The following is a 25,139-nucleotide window of genomic DNA, read 5'->3' on the forward strand; positions in this document are numbered from 1 at the left end:
CCTCAACTTGCAGCTCTTCGTGCAAAGCCAGAGCTAACCTTTTTGTCTGGTGAGACCATGGGGTAAGTATTTTGGCCTCTGGGCCCCGTCTGTGGGAATTCTTGCGCAGAGCTAGTCATGGCAGCATTTAGAGAGCTATAAAAATTACTCTTGAAAAATACTTCAGAGTATGGTGCTGGCCTGGGCATGGAAAATCTTTAATACCGAGCAGCACGGACAAGTGTGTATAGGGACTTTAGCTGGCGGCACGGTGACGCCTGGCAGCTCCGCGCCCAGTCCCACGCACTGATCCTGCTCGTGCGCTTACCGACAAACGGCGATTTCAAGCCCCGTTTACAAGCAAACCCCGCAGAAGCCCCCTCGAACACGGCGGCGGCGCAGCCCTTCACACCCCTTCGGGGCTCCCCCCCCCGCGGCCCGGCCCGGCTGAGCGGCCCCGGGCGGACAAAGGAGGCGGGGAAGCGCGAGGGGCCGTGCCGCGACGGGGCTGCCCCGCCACCGCCACCGCCACCGCCACCGCCACCGCCACCGCCACCCACGGCGCCGCTGGGCCAGCCCGGGGGCGGCCCCGGCGCGGCGGGGGGCAGCGGGCCCGGCCCGGCCCGGCCCCGACGGCGCCGCCCGCCACCGCCACCCTCCCCACCCCGGTCCGCCCCCGCGCCGCGACGGGGCGGTCGGCGGCTCCGCGCCCGCCGCCGGCATGGAGGCAGCGGGGCGGCGCGGCCGGGCCGAGGGGCGCCCCGCCTTGGGGGTGCTGCGCCCCCCTTTCCTCCTTCTCCTCCTCCTGGCAGGTCAGCGGGGCGGGGGGGAGGCGCGAAGCCGCGGGCGGCGGGGGCGAGCGGGGCCCGGCGGTTCGAGGCAGGCGCGGGGGCTTCTCCGTGTCGCCGGTGGTCGCACTGGCAGGCGGGGCGGGAAGGGGCGCCCGGGGTGCCCCGGCAGCCCCTCTGGGGGAGGGCGTGCGGTGCGTGAGCCCCTGGCGGGCTGCAGGGGGGTGGCACCCGCGCCCTGCGGGGGAGGCGCCCAGAGGTGCCCTGGCCCCGCGGCCCGGGCCGGCCGGGACACCCCTCGGTACCGCCGGCGTCGCTGAGGGAGCGGGAGCCTCAGGCGGCTGCTGCTGGCGGAGTAGCGGGGCACAGCCGGGGCGCCTGGGGGCAGAGCGGGGGCACAAGTGCCGGTGCCAGGGGACCGGTAACGGAGCAAGGGCCTGAGGCGGCTGCCGTGGAAGGAAGCGGCTGCGCGGGGAGGCCCGCACGGCGCCACCACAGCAGGGCCCGTGCCGGCCGCGGGCCTCCCCTCTGCTCCCGGAGGGTGCCGTCCGCCCCGGCTCCCTTGCTGGGCAGGCTGGCACCCAGGCCGGTGGGTCAGGGGCTCCGGTTCAGTGTGCGTGCGTTCCTTTGACACAGGCGTGGCTGCGAGGTTTGGGGAGCAGCTGCGTGAACTGCCCCGTGTGTTGCGTTGCACAGCCCGCTCCGGCCCTCACCCTCGCCTGGTGCTTGTTTTCAAGCAGAGGCCAAGCACGAGCAGGTTCAGAGAGCTGACCTGCTAAAATCTGATGGGCGAGAGACTGAGGTTTTGGGATGGAGCGGCAGCGTGAGCCATTCACCATGCAGTCAGTTTGCAAAGGAGCCTTGGTGCGAGGTGGGAGCCTGCGGCTGCAGGTGGGGCAGGAACGGGAGTGCGGCAGCCACTGGGATGAGGTGGGGTCACCTGGATCCCCGCACGCCAAAAGATGGGCCAGCACGGATGGAAGGCGGTAGCAGGAATGGGATCTGTAGCATGATCTGCCTGGGGAATAGGAGCCACAGCGCATCGGGAGCGCAGAAGCATAGTTTGCCATCTTTGTTTTCAGGTCTCTGCTGTGGCAGTGTGTGACCAAAGAGGTCACCAAAGGTGAAGGCAGAGACTCCGTCTGGATTCATCCAGGCCACAGCTGAGGTCCTGGCAGTGGGGAAGGAGAGCCTGGGATGAGATGCAGGAAGTGTGGGATCCCAGCAGATGTTTTACAGTGTAGTGGCAGTACCCAGAGACTGTACGGTGTTTTTACCTCGGGGGACCTGACTTAGGACTTTGAAAACACTGAGTTGCAACAGCACCGGAGGTCAACAGCTTTAAAATAGCTTCTCATGGTAGTAAAAGGATACGTTTCTTCCATGTTTCTTGATTGTAAACGGCTCTCTTACTGTTGTTTCACCACTTGCGTTGTTCCTCAGTCTGGCAGAGCATCGCTGCTGGAAACGTTTGTGGCTCCAGCTGGGGAGGACAGTCTTTGGCAGTGGGGCACAGAGGGCATCGCTGGCCCCCCATGCTGGGCACTGCCATGCTGTGCTGGCCATGGCCCTGGAGCTGGAGTGGATAGAGGGCAGAGCTGCTGGCAGCTGGCAGGGGATGAAGGAGCCCCAGGAAGCTCTAATTTGCACCCTGGGCTAGGGCTGGGCAGGGACTGGGGGAGTTAGCCAGTTCCCAGACAGCTTCTGTCTCTCCTGCCACCCTGCAGCTCAGCAAGACGGGCAGCCTGGCCTCAGGTTTCTCTCAGGGCTTCTTACTGGAATGGAAAAAGGTGATTCTGTGGTGTCTTGACATTTCAAAATGCTCTTTTTTATTTTAAAAGATGAAGTATGAGAAGGAACTGATACAGCCAGCTACAAAATACCCATACACAAAACAGCTAACTTTGAACTTCGTACTGAAATGCAGAATGAGTGGGAATGGGCTGCCATTAGGATTACAAGATCAGGTCGCGCCTCAAGTGTAGTCCTGTGATTGTACAGAACTGTTAGATTGCATTTTCTTTAAAGCTGTGCTGTACAGCATTTTGTTGTTGCAGTCGTTTGACCGCATGAATGTTATTTTTATTCAGCAGAAGATTGTCTGGCTCAGTGTGATAATGACTGCAAAGCTTACTGCTGTGATGGGACTACTCCCTACTGCTGTTCGTATTATGCCTACATTGGGAATGTCCTTTCGTAAGTATATCTGCGCTTTAGAGAAAAATGGATGTGCTGCATTCATGGACTTGTAAACTCTGGTTGTGGGAAACTGTTTTGGCAATAAACAGTGGCAGGGTTTGGGGTTCTTTGCTTTTGGTTTTGTTCGCTTTTTTCCTTGCTGGTAACAAATAATATTCCTCTAAAGTTTCATGTCCAGATATTTTTGAAGCATACCAGAAAGCTTGCTAAAAACTGAGGGTTATGTCCCTAGATTGTGCACAAGAGTGTAATTTGTGCAGGTAAGCTTCAGAGGTAGAGAGAACTTTGTTTCAAGCTCTTCAGATGAAAAGGGCAGGAAATAGAAATCTTGTATTTTTTGTTGAGAAGCTTTGTTACAATATCTGAGTCAAAACCACTGTTCAAATTACTTGGATTTGAGGTTCTTTTTGCTTTGAGTACTTTGTTTTTCCTTTTCTTTTTATTGACTTACTTGGTTTTGTTAAATGGTGTTTTGGCTTTTGGTGGAATTTATTGAATAGATTCTAGGTGAGGGTAATCTGACTGTTTTATGCTGTGGTATGAACAGAATGTTTCACAGTGCTAAAAAAACCCACAGCAGGTGAAATGGGGTGGTTATGAATATTTCCTATCTAGAGAAAAATATAGGAGCAAACTTGATTAAAAACACAGACTCCAGTGCAGCTGTTCAGCTCTGCATCAGTGAGGAAGAAGAGAAGCTTGCATGCTAGTGGACCTGACTCTAGGCTCTGGGCTTAATGTAAGTGAGAGCCCGTATGTACTACATTCATGTGCAAGGACAAACAAAACCATAAAATTTTGTTCTTCAAGACAGGGCATCTTACCTTCTGTTTCTTCAACCCCACCGGTTATTTCCTTAACCTTTGGCATGCGGTCTGTGATGTATTTTTGGGTTATATTCTTGACTAAAACCAGAAAAGGAAAAAGAGGTATGTCATACGGACCGCTTGGTGCTTGGGGAGGAGTGAGTGGGAAGGTGGTAGCTGCTTTTTCTAAAAAGACTCCTCTGTCACAGGTTTTGTTTGAGCCATGGTACCTGGGGAACATGCCAGTGTTCCCTTCGGTGTGTTTTATAGCACTTTGAAGGAGTAGGCAGAGTGATGGTATTTTAATACAGAATTGATCCACAGTTTTTAAAGCAGATCAGACACTTCCTGGGCTAAGGTAAATAACATGATGATAGAGCACCAGAATCCTTCATTTCTTTGGAAATAAAAAAGTGTGTACTTAAGATTGATTACTGTTGGAGAATGACAAGTGATTTTTTTTCCCTGCTCACCTGCGGAATGTCTGTTTTGATGGTTTGTTTGCTTTCTCATTCCAAAATTGCTTTCCCATTTACATGCATGGAAGGAGGTGCTGTTTTTGAATACCTTATTCAAGCTCGCGTATGGTTAGGGATGATGGACACAATAGTGTAGGATATCACATTATAAGAAGGAAGTTTCCCATAGAGCAAGTGAATTTCATCTCCCACTTCCATATGAATACATCACTGGCATTTGTGTAGCCAATGTCAGATCTGTGCTTTGGGAAGGATCTGCTAGAGGTTTCTTTAGAGTGACTACTGAAATGTTCAAACCATGCCTTCAGTGCCAGGTTGCCATCTAGTCTTTTTTATGTTTATTTAAGAAATGTAAACATTTAAACAGAGCTGAGTGCAAGTGGCTCTGACACATTGGAAGGGTTTGTGTGTATCTGGATTGTTTTGAATACTGGAAGGGGCTCTTACAAGTGCTGTTTGCCACAACATGTCTCAAAGGAGACATTTGAGTCTCCCAATTTTTTATGGTTAAGTACTCCAATTCATAGACTTGAAGACCAGTCAAAAGCCATTATACTCCTCTGACCTGACATTTTGCATGATTAAACCATATATATTTTTTTTCCCTCAAAGCTGTTTTGGGTGTGTCTTCTTTAAACATGTGTAATCTCATTTTGAAAACTTCAGGCATTAATGAGTTGATCAACTTCCCTGGTAAACTGTTCTATAGTTCGTTTACTAGCATTGCTGGGTAACAAAGGTTGAAATTCCTACTGTCGGCTCTTAACTTATCTGCAGGTTTGAAATGTGGCCCTAAATGGTCATCATGACAGCTCTCAACCTTTTTGCTGAGCTGGGTGAACTCTGTCAGCCTCACATGTAAGATTTGCTTTGTTTTGCTTTGCCCTGCTCAGGGGTCAATTCTTTGGCCTTCCTTTGAGCTCACTCCAATATTTTTATTTCCTTCTTGAAGTGTGGCTAGCAGGGCTTAGCACAGGGCTTTGACAGAAGCCTTGCTAGGATTATTTTTTCCTGTATCATTCTTAGAGTACTTGTTTTGAAGCAGCTATCTGTGATGATCACAGAAGATACAAGTGAGCTTGTTCCAGCTCTGAGTCCTTAAGTCACAGTCTTCAAAGCATGTCTGCTGCGTTAAGCCTGCAAAGTGTTCTTTGCTAGGATTATTACCTTGCGTTTAGTTGCATTGCAAAAGATGTTATTGTGACTTTAACTATGCTCCATAAGAATTGCCTTCCCTTTTTATTATTTGGCACTATATTGGTTTTGGGTTTGGTTTTTTTTTCACGTGCAAGGTTTTCCTGCAGAAGTTGCATATTGCCTCACCCTCAAATGACAAAACAATGAAATTGCATTACAAGAAGAGATGACCCCTGCAATCTGGAAGTGGCCACTAGCAACCTATCTGCTCGTATCTTTCTCTTAACTGCTGTGTATTGAAATCTCTTAAAGAACCATTTTTAATTACACAAACTATGTATCCTGATAATTCCATGTAATGCTTTTCTTTAAATATCCTTCTTTTCATCATGTGTGATCCTACTGTTTGCACCAAACCATGGACTTGATCTGCGGTGGGTGCTTTCAGAAGTGCCTTTTCAGTGTCCTAAACACTGTTAGTAGTCTTCAGTGTTGTATTTGCTCTCTGGCTTATTTAGAGATTGCGTGTGCTCCTTCAGTTGTTTACCACTAATTTCTCTGCTCTCCTCATTCTTTATAAACCTGCATGTCTTTCTGAAGTTTCTGCTGTCTGTCTTCTCTGGTATGGTTTTTTTCACAAGTGTTTACTCTCTCTTGCAAAATGTTTTCTCTTCAAAAAGTCTTTTGGTGTGCTGTAGGTTTTTTTTAAAGTACTCTCTGTTTTGTTTCATGCCTCTCACTCTTGCCTTTCTAGATCCGTATGCCAGCAATTGTGCAAACAGACTATAAACACCAGGCAATAATATATATACTGATTTTAAAACAAAGTTAGTGTGACTAGATCATGATCATTGATATGTAAGTTGCTTGTGGCTTTTAGGTTATTAACTAACTCTCTTCACTCATTAAAATGAGATTCAACATTGAGATATTCCATGTAGGGTTTTAGAATTTTCTATTTTAGGAAACCATCATCTTTTTAGGACACTGGGGAATCTTTTTTTCTTTAGTTAGATGAGGTTTTCAGCAAACATCCTCCAGGCTGTGTGCATCTGTGATTAGCTGGTTTTTCTTTCCACACATGAGGAACAGATGCAGAGTTACCAGCTCGCTGTAGTATTAGGATTCCAGGGCCTGTAAGAGATGTTCCAGTAGGTCCATCTCTACTTGGACTACAGTTGTAATCTGTAAGCATTCAAGGTTTGTGACTGAGTCATCTGTAATCTCGTGAGCATTTCTAATGTGAAGTAACACATCCGTCCTTCTCCTCTCTCCCGTTCATGATACCCTTTCAGACAAGTTTCTAGAGCATTAATGTTCCAGTTAGATTTCCCTTCCTATAGTTTTCAATAGCTACAGCCTGTCATTATTTCCTCTGATGCATATGCATTTCCTTCTGTTTATTTGCTTGGCATCTAGTGCTTAGTAGCCCTTCTAAAAATGTTTTTTTTTTTTCTTGGACAAATTACAGATTTGTGTTTGGACTTGTGCAACATAACAGAGCTGTGTCTGTGGGACGAAGGAAAAGGTGTAGGTATACTTGAGTGCGCAGACTGTTCCTCCTGCCCACCTTTTCACTTCCCACCAGAAGAAAGCTTGGAGGCACGCTTCCCGGCCTTCAGCATCATCGCAGCCCTTTGAGTCGAGAAACTCAAACTTCCCTCCTCCTCAGAAGCTAGTTTCTAAGCTACTGAATAATTTGTGATGGACCTTTTATCAGTTTTCCTGTGCTGCACCTGCTTCTGCAGCTTGCTACCAGGCTAGGGACTGTGAGAACTGCAACACGTTTTCTCCATGACAGATGCCCCAGTCTTGCCCACAATGACAGTATCTCCCTAACTAACCGACTGGCAGGATTTTGCCTTCCATCATTTAGAGGAGTTAGAGACATCTGGTTATTGCCTTCAGCTCCAGCGTCAAACCCCAGAGCTCCTTAGAGGTGGGAATAGGTATGAAAGGGGTTTCTTCTGCAGAACACAAATTTGAGTGTGTTCCTCTAACAGTGCTTTTTGTATTTCTTCTGGGAGGCCCCAAATTGTCTGGCCCTCATGTTTACCCTAGTGGATTTTTTGTGAGCTAATCTTCTTGGTAAATATCTTCAGAATGTCTTACTCTAAGACAACTTCTAGTTAGAAAAACAAAACAAAATAAAACAAAACACATGATTCCGAGGACTTCAAAAGTAACTGGAGGAAAAAGTAAATAAAAGCTTTAGAGAACTGCGATCTCATTATAGGTAGTGGATGGTGATTGGCAAGAAGAGTAGGTGGAAAAATCTTACCAGAGATGGTGAGGATGTAACAGCCTGTTTAGTGACCACTGAAATATCAGGTGTTATTTACATGAACTTAATGTATGTTGGAGGGGGTGAGGGTTTAGGTGGTTTGGTTTGTTTTGTTTTAAGTCTATAGAGGTTGCACAATGTGGCCAGGAAGGAAGGAAGGCAGACAGAGAGAATGGGAGGAAAAGAGGCAGAAAAATTGTGTGCATGCCTCAGCCTGCAAAACTGAAGAAAAAGCCGTGTGTAGTGTATCTACATCTGGCATTTCACGTCGATTACTTCATATCCAGCAGTACTTTTGAGAAAAGCAGCTGACCTCAGAGAATGCCACGTTTGTGAAAGGAAGAATGTCCCAGCTGATTGACTTGATAGGAGAATATGGGATAGAGGGTGGGTGTGTAAGAGGAGTCCACCAAAGGACAGAATTTACATTTTAAGAGTTAGGAATATAGAGATGTAGTTTCTGCAGTTCATAGTGAATAAAAAAAAATCAGGAAGCTTGGCATTCACTGTAGATTCCAAATAATTAAAATTAGACACTTTCAGGCATCCCACAGTAAATATGTGAAGCAGCATATGGGTTGGGCATGGTTCTGTGTCTGCATGACAGTTGTATTGTACTCTGCTTAAAATAAAACTGTGTTCCTCATCAGTGCAATGTTCAAAATTTGCCATGATTGAAGCACTTTGGGACAATATGTAAAACTACGATTTACCTGGCAGTTGCCATTTCGTGCCTGTGGGCTCTGTGGCTTCTGATATGATCCCAGAGGTGTGCCAAAGGCCTGGTTCAATAATTATTTTTTCCATTTGGCTTGAGTTGTGGCTTCTGATCAGTAGAGTCTTCCTGAATGAGCACACGGAGCAAAGCCTGAGGATGTCTGTGCTGAATGCTTGGGGCTGGCTATAAACATGTCATCAGTAAGGGCAAGACTGATAATTCGACTAAACGCATTTCCCTTTCATTCTGTATAAAAGTTGAATAGCAGTTCAGCCTTTTAATCCATGGTCTTCAGCATCTGGGGTACCTGTGGAAGCATGCTATATCGTGCGTCAGCCTGGGGAGACCTGCAAGGTTGCAACCAGAGTTGCAACCCAACTCTCTGCGTGCAGTGGGTTGATTAACCACAGCTTAAAGAAAGATCTAGGACCATGTTTTCATTGAAAGATCTGCTGGAGAGAGAACCCGTATTTGAAATGTGACCTTTGCAAAGTGTTGGAACTTCGAGTTGTGTTTTTTGTTCCATGCCTATTGTCCTAGTTGATATCCTTTGGCAGAGAATGTGCAATCAGATTTACGACCAGAGCGGTATCTGCTCTTGATGACGGCTGCAGAGGAAGCCCTTGTCAGTACCAGAATTAAAACACAGGCTGCCTCTTCTTTAGCGCTTTGTGTTTTTATTTCTGACCCCGTGTTGGGACAAGCAGCTCAAAATGAGAAAAAACTGTTTTGCTTGCCAAACAGCAGCTCTCAAAAGACAGCTCCCAATTCAAGTCTCCCGGTGTCTAACTGCTTCAAAATGTTTGGGAGTAATGGGATCAAGTTCTTTTGTTTGTTTGATCATTTTTGGAAGTTTAGGGTTTGTTATTTTAGTAGGTAGCCATAAGTACTGGAATACCCTTTTTAGTGAAAACTGGAAGTCTTTGTAAACATGCAAGTTCAATTGTTCATAAGTAAAAAGGCTAGCACAGTTTGGTACTAAAACTTGAATTGTTGACATCCCTGTGGGTCATCTGTTTTTCATCATTTGGAAGATTGTTAGAATTTGGCCTGAAAATGGAAGCATTAAGGTATAAATCACTGAAATGCTCTCTGTGACTTACAGAAAACTCTAAGGGGGAAAAACAAACATTCGTAAGGAATTCAGTGAAATTAGCTTGCTTATACTGCACTATTTTGAAAAGATTTTTTAGTGAAAAGGAGAGATAATTTTGTGTTTATCACTTGTGGAGGTCTGGTTTGGAAGCCTGCAGGATTTTCCCATAAGGTTTGGTCATGTAAAAGATAAATGTTTTCTTAACACTTAGTAAGGCTGATGTAAAGACTGAGCCTGAGGAATTACGTTGATCAGAAGAGGACTGTCCTTTCTTTGCCAGAGTTTTACCTTCTGTCTGTTCTTTTATACCCCTTCACACACCTTTCCCTTTTTGAATTTGGGGAAAGGTCCACCTCTGAATTGGATAAGAATCTGTAACTTTTTTTCAGTCATGTGTACATCCAAAGCTTTTGAGAGAATTCAGATAGTCTGTTAGGCACCAGTTCAGCACAGAAGTTAAATGCATTTGTATCTTCAAGGTGGTGAGTGGATGCAATGGATAGAGTCCTCATTCTGTGGAAATCAATAAGCTAATTACTTCAGTGGGGATTTCATGCACTTGGCTCTAATGGGACAAGTTGTAAGATGAAGTACCTTGTTGAATCCAAGTGTTAGAAAAAAACATTTTTTTATTTCTCTTCCGGTTTTTTTTTCCAATCACCATGGTGCCGTCCATGCTCACTGCCATTTCATGATCCTTGTTCTCAGTTCAAGCGCTGCTTAAGAAGGTGTGTCACTCCTGGAGGGTCAGGAGTTACACGGGACAAATCCCCTCACATCTGACTCATCCACTCCCTGCACACCCGATGCATACGTCTCCCCTACTCCCAGCTAGAGAATTTCCATTTTATTGGCCAATTCTGAGATTTCACTGCGCTTGCAGGATTCTCAGAGGATTAGTTTGTTGCATTTTATACTGGTTGCTCTGGAGTAAGTAATATCGCAGCAACTCAGAGCAGGGTTATTAATGAAGATACTTCTGGGTCAAAAGCTGTGCAAGGGGGCCATTTGATGCTGCACACAGTGTAATTGCAGCCAATCCAAATAACACCTGTAGCACTATTTCAATATTTGAACAATATTGTCCTAGAAAGATAAACTCTCATTCTAATCTTAATATGCTTATTTAAGGGACAGAAACAAAGTTCGGCATATATAAGTGAGTTATTAAAAATTAAAGGAAATGAACTATTAATTCACAGGGCAGCCACAAGTTTCTTTGGGATTTATAACCACAACGAGATAGAAATTCCACAGCCAGCATGATCTTTAAAGAAATCTAATCACTATCATAAAAACCTTTTTTTCCCCCATAATGATTTTATTTTTTTTTAAATACAAGATTTCTTCTGGGACTTACTCCATATGTAAGTATGTAGTATGGGATGGAAAGGTACTAATACCGCAAACCGGGCAGGCACGTTTCATCATTGTGTCTCCCTCTGTTGGCTTATCCACACAGATAAGAGATTTTTACTGCTATCATTAAATGGAGTTATTCCTTTTGCTCACAAGGGAGGCTTGGTTTCATGCTGAATGTTCCAGCTTCTCTCTCTTTATTGAGGCCTGTGGTACAGTTTGGCACAAGCACAAGAGGTACTAAGGATCTACAGCTATTGTTGGAACATCTATTCATGAGCCAAGATGCACTGAACCTTATTTTTTAGGTGTCTTGTTGACTTGCTGTGCTGCTGTTGAAGTATAAAGGGACTGTGCAAATGATCTCTACTCCAGTCCTCCTTACAGTCCATGGTCCAGATGATCTAACGAAGGCATAATTAGGGTACTGCTGCCCTGTAGCTATTTCCAGCTGCTGAGCAGCCCGTAGGGCACCAGCATTAGTAAACTAGGAATAACATACAAAATGTGACCCCAAATGTGTGTGCTTGTGCTGTCACATTAACTGCAGTTTTGGTCTGTGAGACGATGTACTGCTTATTCCTGTTGTGCCTGTGCATTTGACTTTTTCCTTCCAATAGCAGGGTAAGGCTGGGCTTAGTTCTAAGCAGTGCCCCTTCCTTTCCTTCCTTTCTCTCACCACCGGTGCTCCCTCCTTGTCCCCAGTAAAAGGAACAGAACAGAAATAATAATTTCTATTAGGAGAGCAGCAGTTAGCCTTTGAGAGAGACATGTCCCTCCATGGAGGGCGAGGCACTAGCTTCACCAGCAGATGCCCTGCACATCAGAGGACAGCAACCCCCAGGAGCAGTTTGCAGCCCTCTGGGTAAAGTAACATAAACTAGAGAGAACAGGAATGTTGTCAAGGAGAGGTCAGGGAATTGCGGCTGCTGCCTATTATCTTTGCTACATGATGTGTGTATGTATGTATATACACGTGTATATATGTGTGTGTATGTATACACACAATTAATATAATACGTCTTCTGAGATTCTACTTTTGCCATTTTTCTACAACACTAAAACCATCTCTAGAGTACCGGCTGGTGTTATGATCCTGCTCTTGTATCTGTATTGTTGAAGCATCGTGTTGGTGGCACCCATCAGCAGCACGCAGCATTCAGAGTTCAAGGCACCATGGAGCCTGTGAGACCCCCTTGCTGGGAGCGCTCCAGGTTGGCTGGTCTCTGCCACCTTGGTGGGGTGGTGAGCAGGGAGAAGGGAGGACAGCTGCAGCGCTCTTGTTCCTGTACCGTGATGCCTCTGTGATAGACCTTGGGAGAAAAAGAAAAAATATATCAGATATATTCTGATAGCAGACTCGGGAGAATTTAGAAATGGAAGACAAGCAGTGGAGACATCCAAAATTAATTACTTACATATAAGTAGCACTTATAATATGATGGAGTTTAAATGGTATATGACAGCAGCTCTTAATTCTTTTGTTTGGCTCAAATCCTCCAAATTCCTGAGCTTTTGGGCCTCTCATCTGCTGCTTTGGAAGTGTAAACCAAGAGGAGAGAAAATAAGTAGCCAGCATAAATTTAACACTTCTACTTTTCATTGTTGGGACTGAAGCAACTCTTAAGAGTTTTGTACAAGACCTTATTGAAATATATCTCTTGGAATCTTCTAGATTTTCCTGGAGAAGTAACAAGAATTTTGTTAGTGCACTACTTTGTATAAAGAACACAGCTTTTTTTGTAATCATCTTTGCTTTCCACTTGTGTAGCATATTCCCTTCTGAGGGTTTTGAAGTACTTAGGATTGTCAGTTGTTTCAGTCTTACGCTCACAATATCCTGTCAGGCAAGGCAACAGTCTCTGGGCATTGCTGGTCTGCCATCCCCTGAAAGTGGGCTTCTCCAGGTGATGGGCTGCTTAATTCTAAAACCAATATAAACTACCACAAAAGATGATTTGTTTGAGTTATGGGCAGAATTTTTGTTACTTGGAGCCAAAGTTTGATGACTGAATATAGACGTTGAATATGCCATGGGTAAACTTATTTAGATGAAAACCTCTTGGGATGGAAACGGCCTTGCATGTGAGCAGTCTGTGTGTGCCATGTCCAGCACAAAAGTACTCTCAGCTGTGAGTGAGAAGCCTTGGTGTTAACCTAATGTAGGTAATTAGTAACCTCCCCACAAACCTGTTTTGTCATGTGCAAACACTGCATTCTTTTAAGGCAAGTTATTTTTGTCTGCCTTTCTGTTTGCCGACATCTCTGCTCTGGGGCGCAGCTTCTCCCGCACTGCAGTGTGCTGAGCACTTGCTACGCTGCATGGTCCTAGTCCCTGAAGACCTCAGTAAGGCAGTGTCCGAAGATAACCGATATATTTACGTGGCTGAAAGCTAATATTGTTTATTAAGTTCACGGCAGTAACCCTGTGTTTGGCTTGGAAATGGATGGCCTATTTACATAAACTGAAATTATGAAAATGGATGACAGGATCGCCAATGTGCTTACCTTGCATTGCTTTCCTCCAGTGGCTCCTTGTAAGGATAATTTGATACTAAATTCCACTGGAGAGTGAAAGAATAGAGTTTCAAAGGGATGGGGGGTGGATGAAAAGTTATGGCCTTCATTCTCCATTTTCAACAACATTTAAAACTGTATGAAGTAAAGCACAATGCATCTTTGTTCCTGAGCCTCTTCAACTGTTGAACAAAACTTAACGATTGAATTAGTGTATTCCCAGAAAGGTAATAAAATGTCAGCTTCACAATAATGCTTTCAAAATTGCTATATGACAGGGGTGCTGTAAATATAGTGGCATGTCTGCTCTATGTTTTGAATAATATGCTACATCCAGATAACATGCTGAGATTAGGAGGGAAGCTATGGTATTTATTGTGTGTATTTGGTAAGCCTATGTTGTTGCTATCTTCTAACGTAAGTCATTTTGCATTAAAAGTCTGTATCAAGAGAGGAAATTTTTCCTGCTTGCTCCTCACAGCCCTCACCAGCCCTCCTTTCTTCTGAAGTAGGTGAGGATGAAATGACCTCTGTGGTGTGGCAGCCTGTGTGAGCAGGGGATGGATTTGGTGACCTAGGAAGGACTTTTCACATCAGCCACAGAAGGGAGAATTTGTTCTGTTTCAGACCTCGGCTGATCAAACATTTTGAAGCTCTCAGCAAGCTGGTAGGTACGAGGTCTCTCTCCCATATTCCTCTGCAGTCACAGGCTGACAGCAGCTGCTTACAAGCTGACCTCCAGGCGAGTGTTTGCACAGCAGGTGGTGAGCAGCATTGTTTATGCAGCGGGGACAGTCACCTCTGCGTGTGAACTGGCCTGTGCGCTGGTACAGAAACAGCCCTGGTTTACATCACTCCAATTTAGCAAGTTACAAAGCAACTTTTGTTTTGGTTTTTGAGCCATGGACCCTTGTTTAGAGGAAGGAGGGTCTTTTTTACCCCCTACAGAGAAGGGTTTTTTTCTATGTGAGTATGTATCGAGAAGGATGCCTCCGTAGGCACCTGAAGAGCCCTATGATCCCCTCTGAAGGGCTGGGAAGCCTTGCTGGGGGGTCCCACTTGGGCAGGCGGGCAGTGGGAGGCTGCAGGGAGTCTGTTGTGATTGCTAGGCCAGGGCTTCTCCCTGGGCTCTCTTCTGAATGTCCACTAGATCATCAGGTATTTTTAGGAGTCCAGAAAAATAATGCCTGTAATTTATCTCCATGCCATTTGAAATCTGTCAGGTACAGTTACCATCAGGTACCTTTGAAACAGCATCAGTTAAGTTTCTCTATACTTCTGGTTTATTTTCCTCCAGACATCTGTTGTCATCACAGGACTACCTGCAATCCTAAATCACCCCAGGAACTTGCAGTAACTAGGTTATACCCTCCTTAAAGGTTGACTCATCTCTTCCATGAAGAAGTTGTGTTACTTGGAAGTTCTTGTTGCTTAAAAGGTGGGGAGGTTACTCCCCAGGGGGGCGGAGGCTTGCTGGCTCATCCAGAAAATCACCAGGACTCCTGAGGAGCTTCCAGCTGCCTGGACTGCATGGGGGAGAGCAGGGCTGTGTCAAGGATGGAAAATTCCTGCTTGGTACTCTCTTTCTATGCCTTGTCATATAGTGGGGTTTAAAGGAGAATTGTTCATGGCGTTTGTGTTCTGTACTTGAAGGAAAAGGGCAGGTTGCACCTCGGTAGCTATGAGCTCTTATCCCGAGTGTACTTGCTTGGCAGGTGCCTGCCCCTGCTGCCCATCACTGGTGGACATCTGCTCTTTGTCCTCCCTGTCCTGCCCATGGTGCTGTGCTCTGGGGAGGGCACAGTTTTGGGTGCATTGATCCAGCCTGGTGCTCAGCCTTTGCCTGGCAAGAACAGGGTAGCCAGAGGGGCCTCCTGGGAGAGGCTGAGACCTCGACGGGGAGGACGCAGTGGCCCTTCGGGTGGTGAGGACGTGTTCTTGCCGCACAGTTACCCTCTTACATCTTCCCAGGAGGCTTCCAAGGCCACTCCATCTGGATACAGCCCTTGTGTCGGGAGAAAATGCAGTACATCTTTTAGCTAATACAAAAGCAATTACTGCTTTGTGAGACTGGTAACTGGAAAGCAAGTTACTGGTTAGCAGCCGTTGTTTAAATCTGAAGGAGCTACCCCTCAAGTGAGGGTTTTCACTTCAGCTTCATTATGTGTCAATAATTTAATCTGTGTTGCTGGTGGGGCTTTGTAATGAGATGCTGTTGTTTTTCCAGGCTGAATACTTGCTGTGCTCACAAAAACACTGGATGTGTGGATATGTGAAACAACTCAGCTGATTTATTACTGTTATCTGTCACTTGCGTTGAATGGTTTTAATAACTGCCAGAACCAACAGCTCCTTCGTAACCACCAGTAGCACTGCCATAGCTGTTGCTGTATTTTTATCACTCTCATTTTTTTTCCAGCTTGTGTCATGAGATACAAACTGTCAATTAACTCAGCAAAATCCTCAAGTCACTTGATTTATACTGACATGCACTGGCTGAAAATATGGTCCAGCATGAGAAGAACTGAGATTTTCCTCCAAAACTGGCAGACAAAATCTTTCGGGCTGTCTCTAGCCCATACAGAGAAGAGCACTGCAGCACCTCTGCCACCATAAGGACTCCCTGTGCTCCTCTGGTGCGAGAAATACCTTCTCATATTGGCTTTTGAAGAGCAACACAAACCTTTTGAATATTTGGGTTCCTGTGCCATAAACCAGGGATTGGAGGTTTCTCCACCCATGAATTCAAATCTTCAGCTTTGAGTTTTGTGCTCTGACCTAGTTAAGAAGTTGAGGCTGAACTTCAAACTGGCCCCTGCTTTGTAGCCAAGTGTTTCCAGTCCTGTTTTATTCTTGTGGGTTTTAGCTGCTGCTAAAATAGCTAGATTATTTTACTTTTTGTCTCTGTCCCACCTGCCTGGTCTGCCAGTGGACTTGGAAAGCCCTCATGACAACTGCAGCAACACAAAAGCCTTGGCCGCGAGCTCATTGCTTGGAATAGTTCCCCTTGCCAGGCATTTGCTCTTTTGCTGTAGCAGCTCCAAACAGTCCCAGGAGCCAAAACAAAAGCAGTTTGGGCTAGGAAGTGCAGCTTGTCCACCACAGAACTGTAACGGTTTAGAGGAAAAAGCTCTTCTTTCTTTTCTTCACGTAGGCTCAGCATCATCACTGCTGTTCCTTGGGAAGACAATGCTGTGCCCCTTGTGCTGTAGGGATATGTGGAGGCACAGGTCAGCTATCCCAAAGAAGGTTGGGCTGTAGCCCCTGGCTGGGAGCTGTCACTGCCTCTGCCCAGGGAGCTCAGCTGCCGGCAGGACATCTCTTCAGAGGAAATTATGCATTGTAGAGGTGTTACCCCTCAGCCCTAAATGCCTGTTGCTGCATCTTCCAGGCTGGGAGCCCCATCCCATCCACACACAGATGTGCGTCCCAGAGCTGTCCATCCCTGTGACCAGGGTCCCAGCCCTTTTCTCCATGCCATGTGCCAGGGAAGCCCTCTCAAGGGACAGATTGGTAACCTTCCACAGGACACTGCTGTTGTGTAAACTGCTTCTTCATTAAGAAGTTAAAAGGATTAAGAACTGTCTGACATGTCAAAAAGTGGAGGCAGCGAGAGAATTACGGTGTAATGAGGGATGTTTGCAGTGAGGTTCTTTGGGGATTAGCGCTAGCACTAAAGTTTTCCAATGCCAGTCAGGACCTTAGGATGTAGCTGCAAAATCCCTGGTTGTAAATGTGTGTGTGTGAGAAAGATATATTTTAAATTAATGCACTTTGGAAGTTTTCAGGTGATATATTTAAGGGTGTTTCTGTGACCTTAATTTGTTCCTCTTTTGCATACTTTGTGGTACAGCCTTCAATTACATGGTTTTCCCGGAACAGTGGGATTGTAATATTCATACATGTTTTCCGTGGACATGTTTTTAATGCGCAAGGGCATGTACATCTCTATACAGATTTAAACTTGCCCCCTTAACGCATATTGCATGTAGTAATACAAAAGGCCCTCTCTGGTCTTGATATGGGAGATTTCAGAGCTGTAAGTGGCTTGGGACTTGGATGGCCAAAATTCTTTATCGGCTCATATGAAAGTATGTTGCTGGCCTTATTCCAGCTGTTACTGATAACAACCAAAATTCACTACAGCTGCTGCCAGGCAAAATATTAGTTGGATAGCTCAAACCAGAAGCACAAGGGCCAGAGAACTGAGTGTGCCCTCTCCTTGGAGAGGCGGTACCTGCTGGCCAGAACAAACAACAACTGGCAAGGCAGTGCAGGGATGTTTTTTGTTGTTTTCAGTGGCATAACTTATCTGAACACAAGCAAGATGTGTTCTCCTGTGATGTCAGCACATTAAGAGAAGTCAATTAAAATTTCAGCATATAATTATGTGTCATTTTTATTGTGGTATTTCAGGAATTCAGTGACAATAAATGAGAAATTATCTGTGCAACCTAATTAAAAATATCACTAAGTGCTCTCCAGCCCCTATGTTCAAAAATGTATAGGGATCCCAGATCCCATTTTCATGTTTGCAGTGAGAGGCTTACTTCCAGAGGAAAGTTTCAGGGAGGCCTCAGAAGACTCAGACTTTCTGCAAGTGGTTTCCTGTGGAGTCTCCCCTGGCTTTTGGGACACTTGCTTTCCATGACCAAAATTTTACCTCCTTGTATTGGAAAACTGTACATCTTTGTGTACATTGGACTTCAGTGCATGCCCTTCCTGACTTTTTAGTCTTGGCGTCATAGCTCTTTCCTATTCCTTTTTTTTTTTTTTTTAAAAAGGAAAACACCCGTACACCTCAAAAAGCTCTTGCATTCGCTGCTTACTCAATTATTCTGATTCTTGATCCTTCCATACTTTCCAACATCTTTACATTATTTCTGCTAAACCATGACATATAATAAATAAAGTCTTAATCAGATGTGATTGCATTCCAGTTTTTGAAAGCTGTCCAAGATGGTGATTTAAATGGGGGAGGGAGGGGGTATTTGAATTGCGCTGTGTTCTTTGATAGTTTAGTATTGGTTGGAAACTCCTTTGAATTAGTGCCATCAGATGTAAATACCTAGAGTTTAAGGGCATCTTCTTTAAATAAAGGTCAAGAAGAGAGTGAAAATAAGCTCAATCCTGTTTGAAATAGATTTCAGTAACAATATATTCATTCTTTTAAGCTACTTAGCATATTTTTGATAGCAGTGTTATATTTAATCTATGAGACAGGATTTTTTTAGTTGTATTTTTAGCAAGATATTTTCAAGACTTTCCTAAAAAAAATTCAAATCTGCTTTTATATGTCTGTCTCAAGCTTAATTTCTACAGTCTGAATATGTTTCCAATGGTCATGAAAATGCCAACTTAATTTATCTTCAAGTCAACAGGAATCTTGTTGAAGCTGTAGAACTGGACTGGCAATAAATGCCTCTGGTCCATGCACACAGTGGTGGTTGATGCATGGTTCATGTGTGTCATTTTAAACTCTGAAATAAAATAGGTGGAAGTGATGGTTGGAGCCCGATCATCATAGCAATGCATTATCAGCATAGAATCTTCATGTCATTCTTCCATCTCTTCATGAACCAGGATGTCCTACCATCCAACTTTTTACAGCAAATGGCCTCTAGAAACTTGTCCAGAGACCGTCTGCTGAAGTGGACTTCCTTCCCCATGTTTTACTGCATGGATTTAGGAACTTTAAAAAGACATTGCCTTGATTTAAAGCCTCTCCCACCCAAAGTCAGGGTGAATTTACTGTTTTGCTTCTCTTTAAGTTCTCAAAGTCTTTGATTATTCACTGGCAAATCAGTTGTTACCTGTATCTTGCCATTGAATAGCTTTGTCAAGTGATTGGTTTAAGATCTGAAAGTGGCTGTGGAGGAACGTAATCCACCTAGTAACGCCTCTCCTGGTAGGCCGGCTTGTTTTCAGTGTATGAGAAACAGTCTGAGGCTGCTCCATGAACCATCTCCTCTTTCTGCCAGGTTGCTGGCACTCTGGCTGCATGAGCAGCACATGGAAAGGCAGCTCACTCTGTATGCCCAGCTTACCCATGCCTACATGGAGATGACCACCCATCCTCAAGGTCTCCCACCCCCCTCACCAGGGCAGTGAGGAAGAAGAGGAGGAGAAGGTGTCATTTTACTTTAGTGGGGTCAGCAAAGTAGGAGGGGATGTGCTTTCAGATCGCCTACTGGGCAGGTTCTCACAAGGAATGAGGCATAAGAAAGAAGCATCTACTGCAAAATACAGCAAAGTGTAAGCTTAAGTAACCTTTCCAACACTGGTACAAGTTTCTGAAAGCCTTTGTGTTTAGTGGGAACCAGAGTAGCTTTATGCTAATGCATGTTGTAACATTTCTTGGATCATTTTACAAGGGCCAAACTGTTGTTTAAAATACCATTTATTTTGTAAGTACAAGCAATTGTGCTGAGAGCATATGGATTTGCTGTAACCCACGTAGGTGTTTTGGGTTTTGTTTAGTTTGTAATGAACTGGTTTTAACATCTGCTTCCTTTGTAACCTGGGTCCCAGTTCAGCTCCCAGGGAATCAGCAGAAAGTTTCATGCTGTGTTTCGTGGACTGTGGTGGAAGGTACTGGAGGACTGCCGCCTTCCTAGGGGTAATTACCATCCTCTCTTTATCTATCTGAACAGAAATGGCATTTGCTTTTCACAGTCCTACTGCTGACTTGACCAGTCAGCATCATGACTGGCACCAGTTACGGTGGCTTAAGAGCCAGTTCTGGTTATTGGGAACTGGATCCCTTTCAAGCTATCAACTCATTTTGCTGCTGATCTTACAGCAGTATTTCTGAACTGACCACATGGATATAAATTTATTACAGCTACCCTGGATGTCTCAAGCTGTCAAGCAGCACATGTAAAATCAGCGTAATCTCCATTTAGAACCTGAAGCAAAATTGTATACTTAGCACAAGATTGCAGAGTTTGACTCCAAGCGAGGTGCTTTGATGTAAGGTTGATACTTTTTGAATCTCTTCACTTAATGCCAGGAAGCAGGACAACAAACATTGCAATGTATAGTCCATGTCTGGCAGTTTCCAGTGAATTAGTTATACTGCCACCAAGAAGTCAGTGTGTAACAGGGACCACGCCTGCAAAAATAGCTAATACGCTGTCAGCTCTAGGGCTCCATTTAAAAGGAAGGGTGATATGGAAGCACCCAATTGTTGCAGCACAATCAAACCAGTAGGCTGCAACAAGGCTTTACCCTTGGTCAGATTCTACTGTCTGTGCTGTCTCTCCTTGCTCCAGAGACCAGACCACACTGCCCCTCCTCCATCCAGCCCCCTCCCCCACAATCCTCAGGGCTATTTAACCACTCAGCAGGAACGAGCTACACCTGCACATCATCCATGTCAATCAACCCACTGCCTCTGAGGCAAGGCCACGGCTGCATGTTATCAATGCTAATCAACCCACTGCCTTCATTCCTCTACAATTCCCCCTTTCTGTTTTTAACCAAAAAGGCTGTGTCTATCATCTATTGTAGGGCCCTTGGCAGGATATGTGGAAAGGCTGTTCAGGTTGAGTTAAGAAGGCACAAAGCTACGTCTGACTCAGCCTCTGCATCAGGGTCACCCAGATATTCGGACTCCCCTCTCAAGGGTTCTGTGGAAGAGCCGGTATCTGATGAACTCTTGTCAATTCTAGGATCTAAAACAGGCTTAACACACCTAGCTGGAAGCCACCACAGCCCTGCATCTGTGGAGACACAAGCATACCCCTGTCCCCAGGTAATTAAATCCCACAAGCCTGTCCATCTTCCTATTTGTAGGTCTCGCATTAAAACCTTTGCTTGGATAGGAGGATCACCTCCCTGCAAAGACAAGAAATGAGCGATAATCACAGCACATTCTTTCCCAGCTGGCACAGTCAAATAATTCAATGTATACACAGCTTTCCATAGACGAGCATGCGAAGTCTCAGAACCCATTCCCCCTTTTTGTTTTTCAAGAAGTTGCTTTAAAGTGTGATGAACACATTCCACCTTGGCCAGTTGGGGAATGCGGGACGCCAGTAGCATGTTCCACCCCTGGAGAGACAAGGAACTTGGCCATGCGTGCAGATGAACATGCTGGTCCGTTGTCTGTCTTGAGACGCTTTGGAACCCCCAGAGCAGCCCAAGCCTGTCAAAGATGTGACATGGCATCCAGAGCCTTCTCCCCAGTATGGACCAATGCCCATACCTTCTCAAAAGTTGTATCAGTGGAGACATGAACATACTGCAAATGACTGAAAGAAGGCACATGTGTAACATCAGTTTGCCACAGATCCAAGGACTGAGATGCGCATGGATTGACCCCTCATGGAAACATCAGTCCGGGACCCAATCACTGACACTCTGGACAAGTGGCGATGATTGATTCTGCATCCGCAAAAGATTTTTTAAATTGACAGACCAGTGCCCAAGCCCCCTGACGAAAAAATTGATGGGTCATGAGGGCCTGTCATATCAGATCCGGCACTGGAGGAGTCCAGGTGGGAGCTGTAAGAGCATCAGCACAGGCATTTCCTTCACAATACAATGTGACTGCAGACGTGCAGGATGTAATATCTATGTGTACATTGGCTCACTATTACCCATAATGTTTTTAATAAAAAAATAGTTGTTCTGAATTTACCTCCTTAATCAGCACACCGTCAATGCATCACACAACATCCGCAACGTAAGTGGAGTCTGTAACAATGTTTACAGCACATCGAGAAAACGTTTTAAAGGCAACAATGACAGCACTAAGTTCAACCAATTGAGGTGATCCCCGTGTCAAGTGTATCAATTCTTGCCATTGCTTCCCATCATACCAAGTGACCACTGCCTTTCCCGATTTCCCAGAACCATCTGTAAAGACCATAGGGCCTTGCACTGGGCTATCTGCTACCAGCAGCTTTTGAAGTATCTGTATGTCCAAATGAGTTTCTAATAATTTATGACTGGGAAGATGATAGGATATTTGTCCCTTGAACCCTTCCAGAGCCAACTGAAATGGTAAACCGTTCGCCAAACACCAGCTTACATAATCACATTCAGTGGGAATTATCAAGTAATTGGGATCTTGGCCCATGAGCTGAATGCACCATGTACGTCCTTTGGTGATGATTTTTGATACTAGTTCATTCTGAGTGCTTACTGTCTTCTGTGGTTGTACAGATAAAAATAACCACTCTAAGACATGTAGTGGATCTTGCCAGCACTCATTCCATTGGCTGAACAATCCCATGGGATGATAGTTAGCAATGACTATATAAACTTATCGGAGTTTCTAAGTCTATACAGTGTACTTTTTTCTTTGTTGCAGACCATTGGCCACCCTCTCTAGGGCTAAGCTGGCTTCATTAGTTAGTGATCAGGGAGACATTAAATCAGTGTCACCCTTCAATTGATCAAAGAGTGGTTTCGGTTGTTCTGTTGTAAGGCCCAAGTATGGCCTTACCCAATTTATGGTCCCTAATAATTTTTGCAAATCATTTAGGGTTCTGACATTTACTCAGAGCTGGATAGACTGTGGCTCAAGCGTTTAATCTAGCACTTTAACTCCCAAGTATTTCCACGGGGCTTGTTGTTGAATCTTTTCTGGTGCTATACATAGCCCAAAGGTGGCCAACAACTGCTGCAAAACTGGATACACTTGCTGAAGTTCAGCCTTGTTTGCAGCTGATACAAGAATATCATCCATATAATGATAACAATATACTTGTGGAAATTGTTCCTGTACAGGTGACAATGCCTTTGTATTGTAGGACTATTTTTCATACCCAGCGGCGACACCATCCATTGGTATCGCTTACAAGGAGTCATTATTTCTGCTATGTATTGAAAAAAGCAAATTTACATTTATCAGCTTCATGTAAAGGAATACTGAAAAAACAATTTTTAAATCAATTACCAAAATGTTCCAGTTTCGTGGGATCATCGTTGGGGAAGGCATGCCTGTTGCAGGGCTCCCATTCCCTCCATTATATCATTTACTTTCCTTAAATCTTGTAACAAACGCCATTTGCCTGATTTCTTTTTTATCACAAACACGGGGTATTCCAAGGACTATGGGAAGGTTCTAGATGACCTTGTGCTAATTGTTCTTTGACTAATTGTTGGAGGGCTACACATTTTTCCTCAGGAAGGGGCCACTGTTCCACCCAAACAGGGGTATCTGTCTTCCAAGCCAAAGGCAGAGTAGGTCTTTGTATGCCCTCCATCACAGTGGCCCCTATTAAAAATCCTTCTGGGTACCAATAACAACCCCCCACTGTCCCAAAACGTCCTGTCCCCGCAACTTCATAGGGACATCAAGCACATAGGGACGGATTGTTGCTGTCTGGCCCTCAGGGTTTCGAACTTGTACCATATACTGACTTTGGACACAGTGTTGCACCACCCACTCCCACCAATATGGAACCTGCCGAGCAGACAGGCCAAGAGCGAGGCCAGATGTACGCAGATGTAATAGTTACATCTGCTCCCGTGTCAATCATTCTGGTCACCCATATTGCAGAAGGAGTCCCTTTGGCAAAGGTGATTTTACAGGTTAGAGTTGGTTGAGCATTTTGTACACTCTATTGTGGAGTGCCATGATCCGGAACTTGCAGTAAAGCTTGGAGAGCTAATTCTTCTCCTTGCTGCAGGACTAAAGGATGTAAGCCAGCTTGTAACTGAGGAGAGTTACCTGGAGCCTCCCCCATCGATTGTGGAATCCCTGCCCCAAAGTGTGGCTCATCCTGGGGGTATTCTAAATTCATCAGTGATTGCTCATTTGCCAAGCACCTCCAATTTGAATCAAGCATTAACATTTGCATAGGAGTCAATATAATTTGTGCAATTGAACATCAATCATAAGCGGTAAGCTCTGCTGTGAAAATACTATGTAACAACAATTGAGCATAAGGTGAGCCTATTCCATACTGTATACAGGTTGATCTTGACTTTTATCACTCCCCAGTTGAAAGGTCCCCACTCAGGGGGAGTTTTAGCATGTTTTCGAAGCACTGGGCAGGATAACACCCTGCCCCTATGGCGGTTGCAGCATCAATATCCCCTTCTGCAAGTGCTTGCTCCCGCATCTTTTCCAGAATTTGGCAGGATCTGGTCCTGATGCTGTAATTTGAACTGGTTGTTGAACATGACCCAAGGTCTCCTCCAATAAACCTATCACAGATGGCTCGGGATCACAGACAGGCAAAGGGACAATGACCAGATCTCCCTGATGCCCCGAAGGGAACCAACTCTGCCCACTTGACCCGGCACCGCTCTGCTCCTCCTGCTGGCCCCGACTGCATGAATCAGGTGATGGCAGAGAATCCGATGACACTGAAGGTACCTTATTGGGCATCATCTCTGCAACCGGGGATGGGGCTATTTCAACTGCAGCCTTTGTCTCCTTGTCTGCTTCTGATTGTTCTAGTAAATTGAAGACCAATCTCCATGTTGTCAATGACATTGTAGCAATTTTGTCCCCTCTCATGACAGCCCCAAAAAGTAACAATCCAGCACTTTGCCATATCTGAATGCTGGAGACATTTTTTTACCGTAATGGGCAAATTATTCCTTTTATACCACCCTAGCAGAGTTCTTATTGCCATCTCATCATACTTTATGCCTTTATTTTCAAATACATCTATTAGCATTGTTAATATAGGGTTTATTTCTCTGTCCACATCTGATTGTTCTAGTGAATCTGTGATCAATCTCCATGTTGTTAACAAAGCTGTGGCAATTTTGTCTCCCCTCGAGGCAGCCTCAGAAAGTACCTTTCCAATGCT

At 45.1% G+C, this 25,139-nt stretch overlaps 1 protein-coding gene across 3 annotated transcripts in view; it reads left to right on the forward strand.

Annotated features, from left to right (window-relative positions):
* The first annotated feature begins 698 nt into the window (after nt 1-698).
* CYYR1 (cysteine and tyrosine rich 1) overlaps nt 699-25,139 on the forward strand; it is a 70,118-nt gene continuing 45,677 nt past the window's right edge. For 2 of the 3 annotated variants that reach the window (XM_040582848.1, XM_040582850.1), the window contains exons 1-2: nt 699-791; nt 2,858-2,963. In XM_040582848.1, the coding sequence (XP_040438782.1) occupies nt 701-791; nt 2,858-2,963 (197 nt within the window). In that variant the 5' untranslated portion in view covers nt 699-700. The remainder of the gene's footprint in view (nt 792-2,857; nt 2,964-25,139) is intronic. The other variant, XM_040582849.1, reaches the window with a different exon arrangement.

Source organism: Falco naumanni, chromosome 2 (assembly GCF_017639655.2).
Source record: "Falco naumanni isolate bFalNau1 chromosome 2, bFalNau1.pat, whole genome shotgun sequence".
In the NCBI taxonomy this organism is placed as follows: Eukaryota; Metazoa; Chordata; class Aves; order Falconiformes; family Falconidae; genus Falco; species Falco naumanni.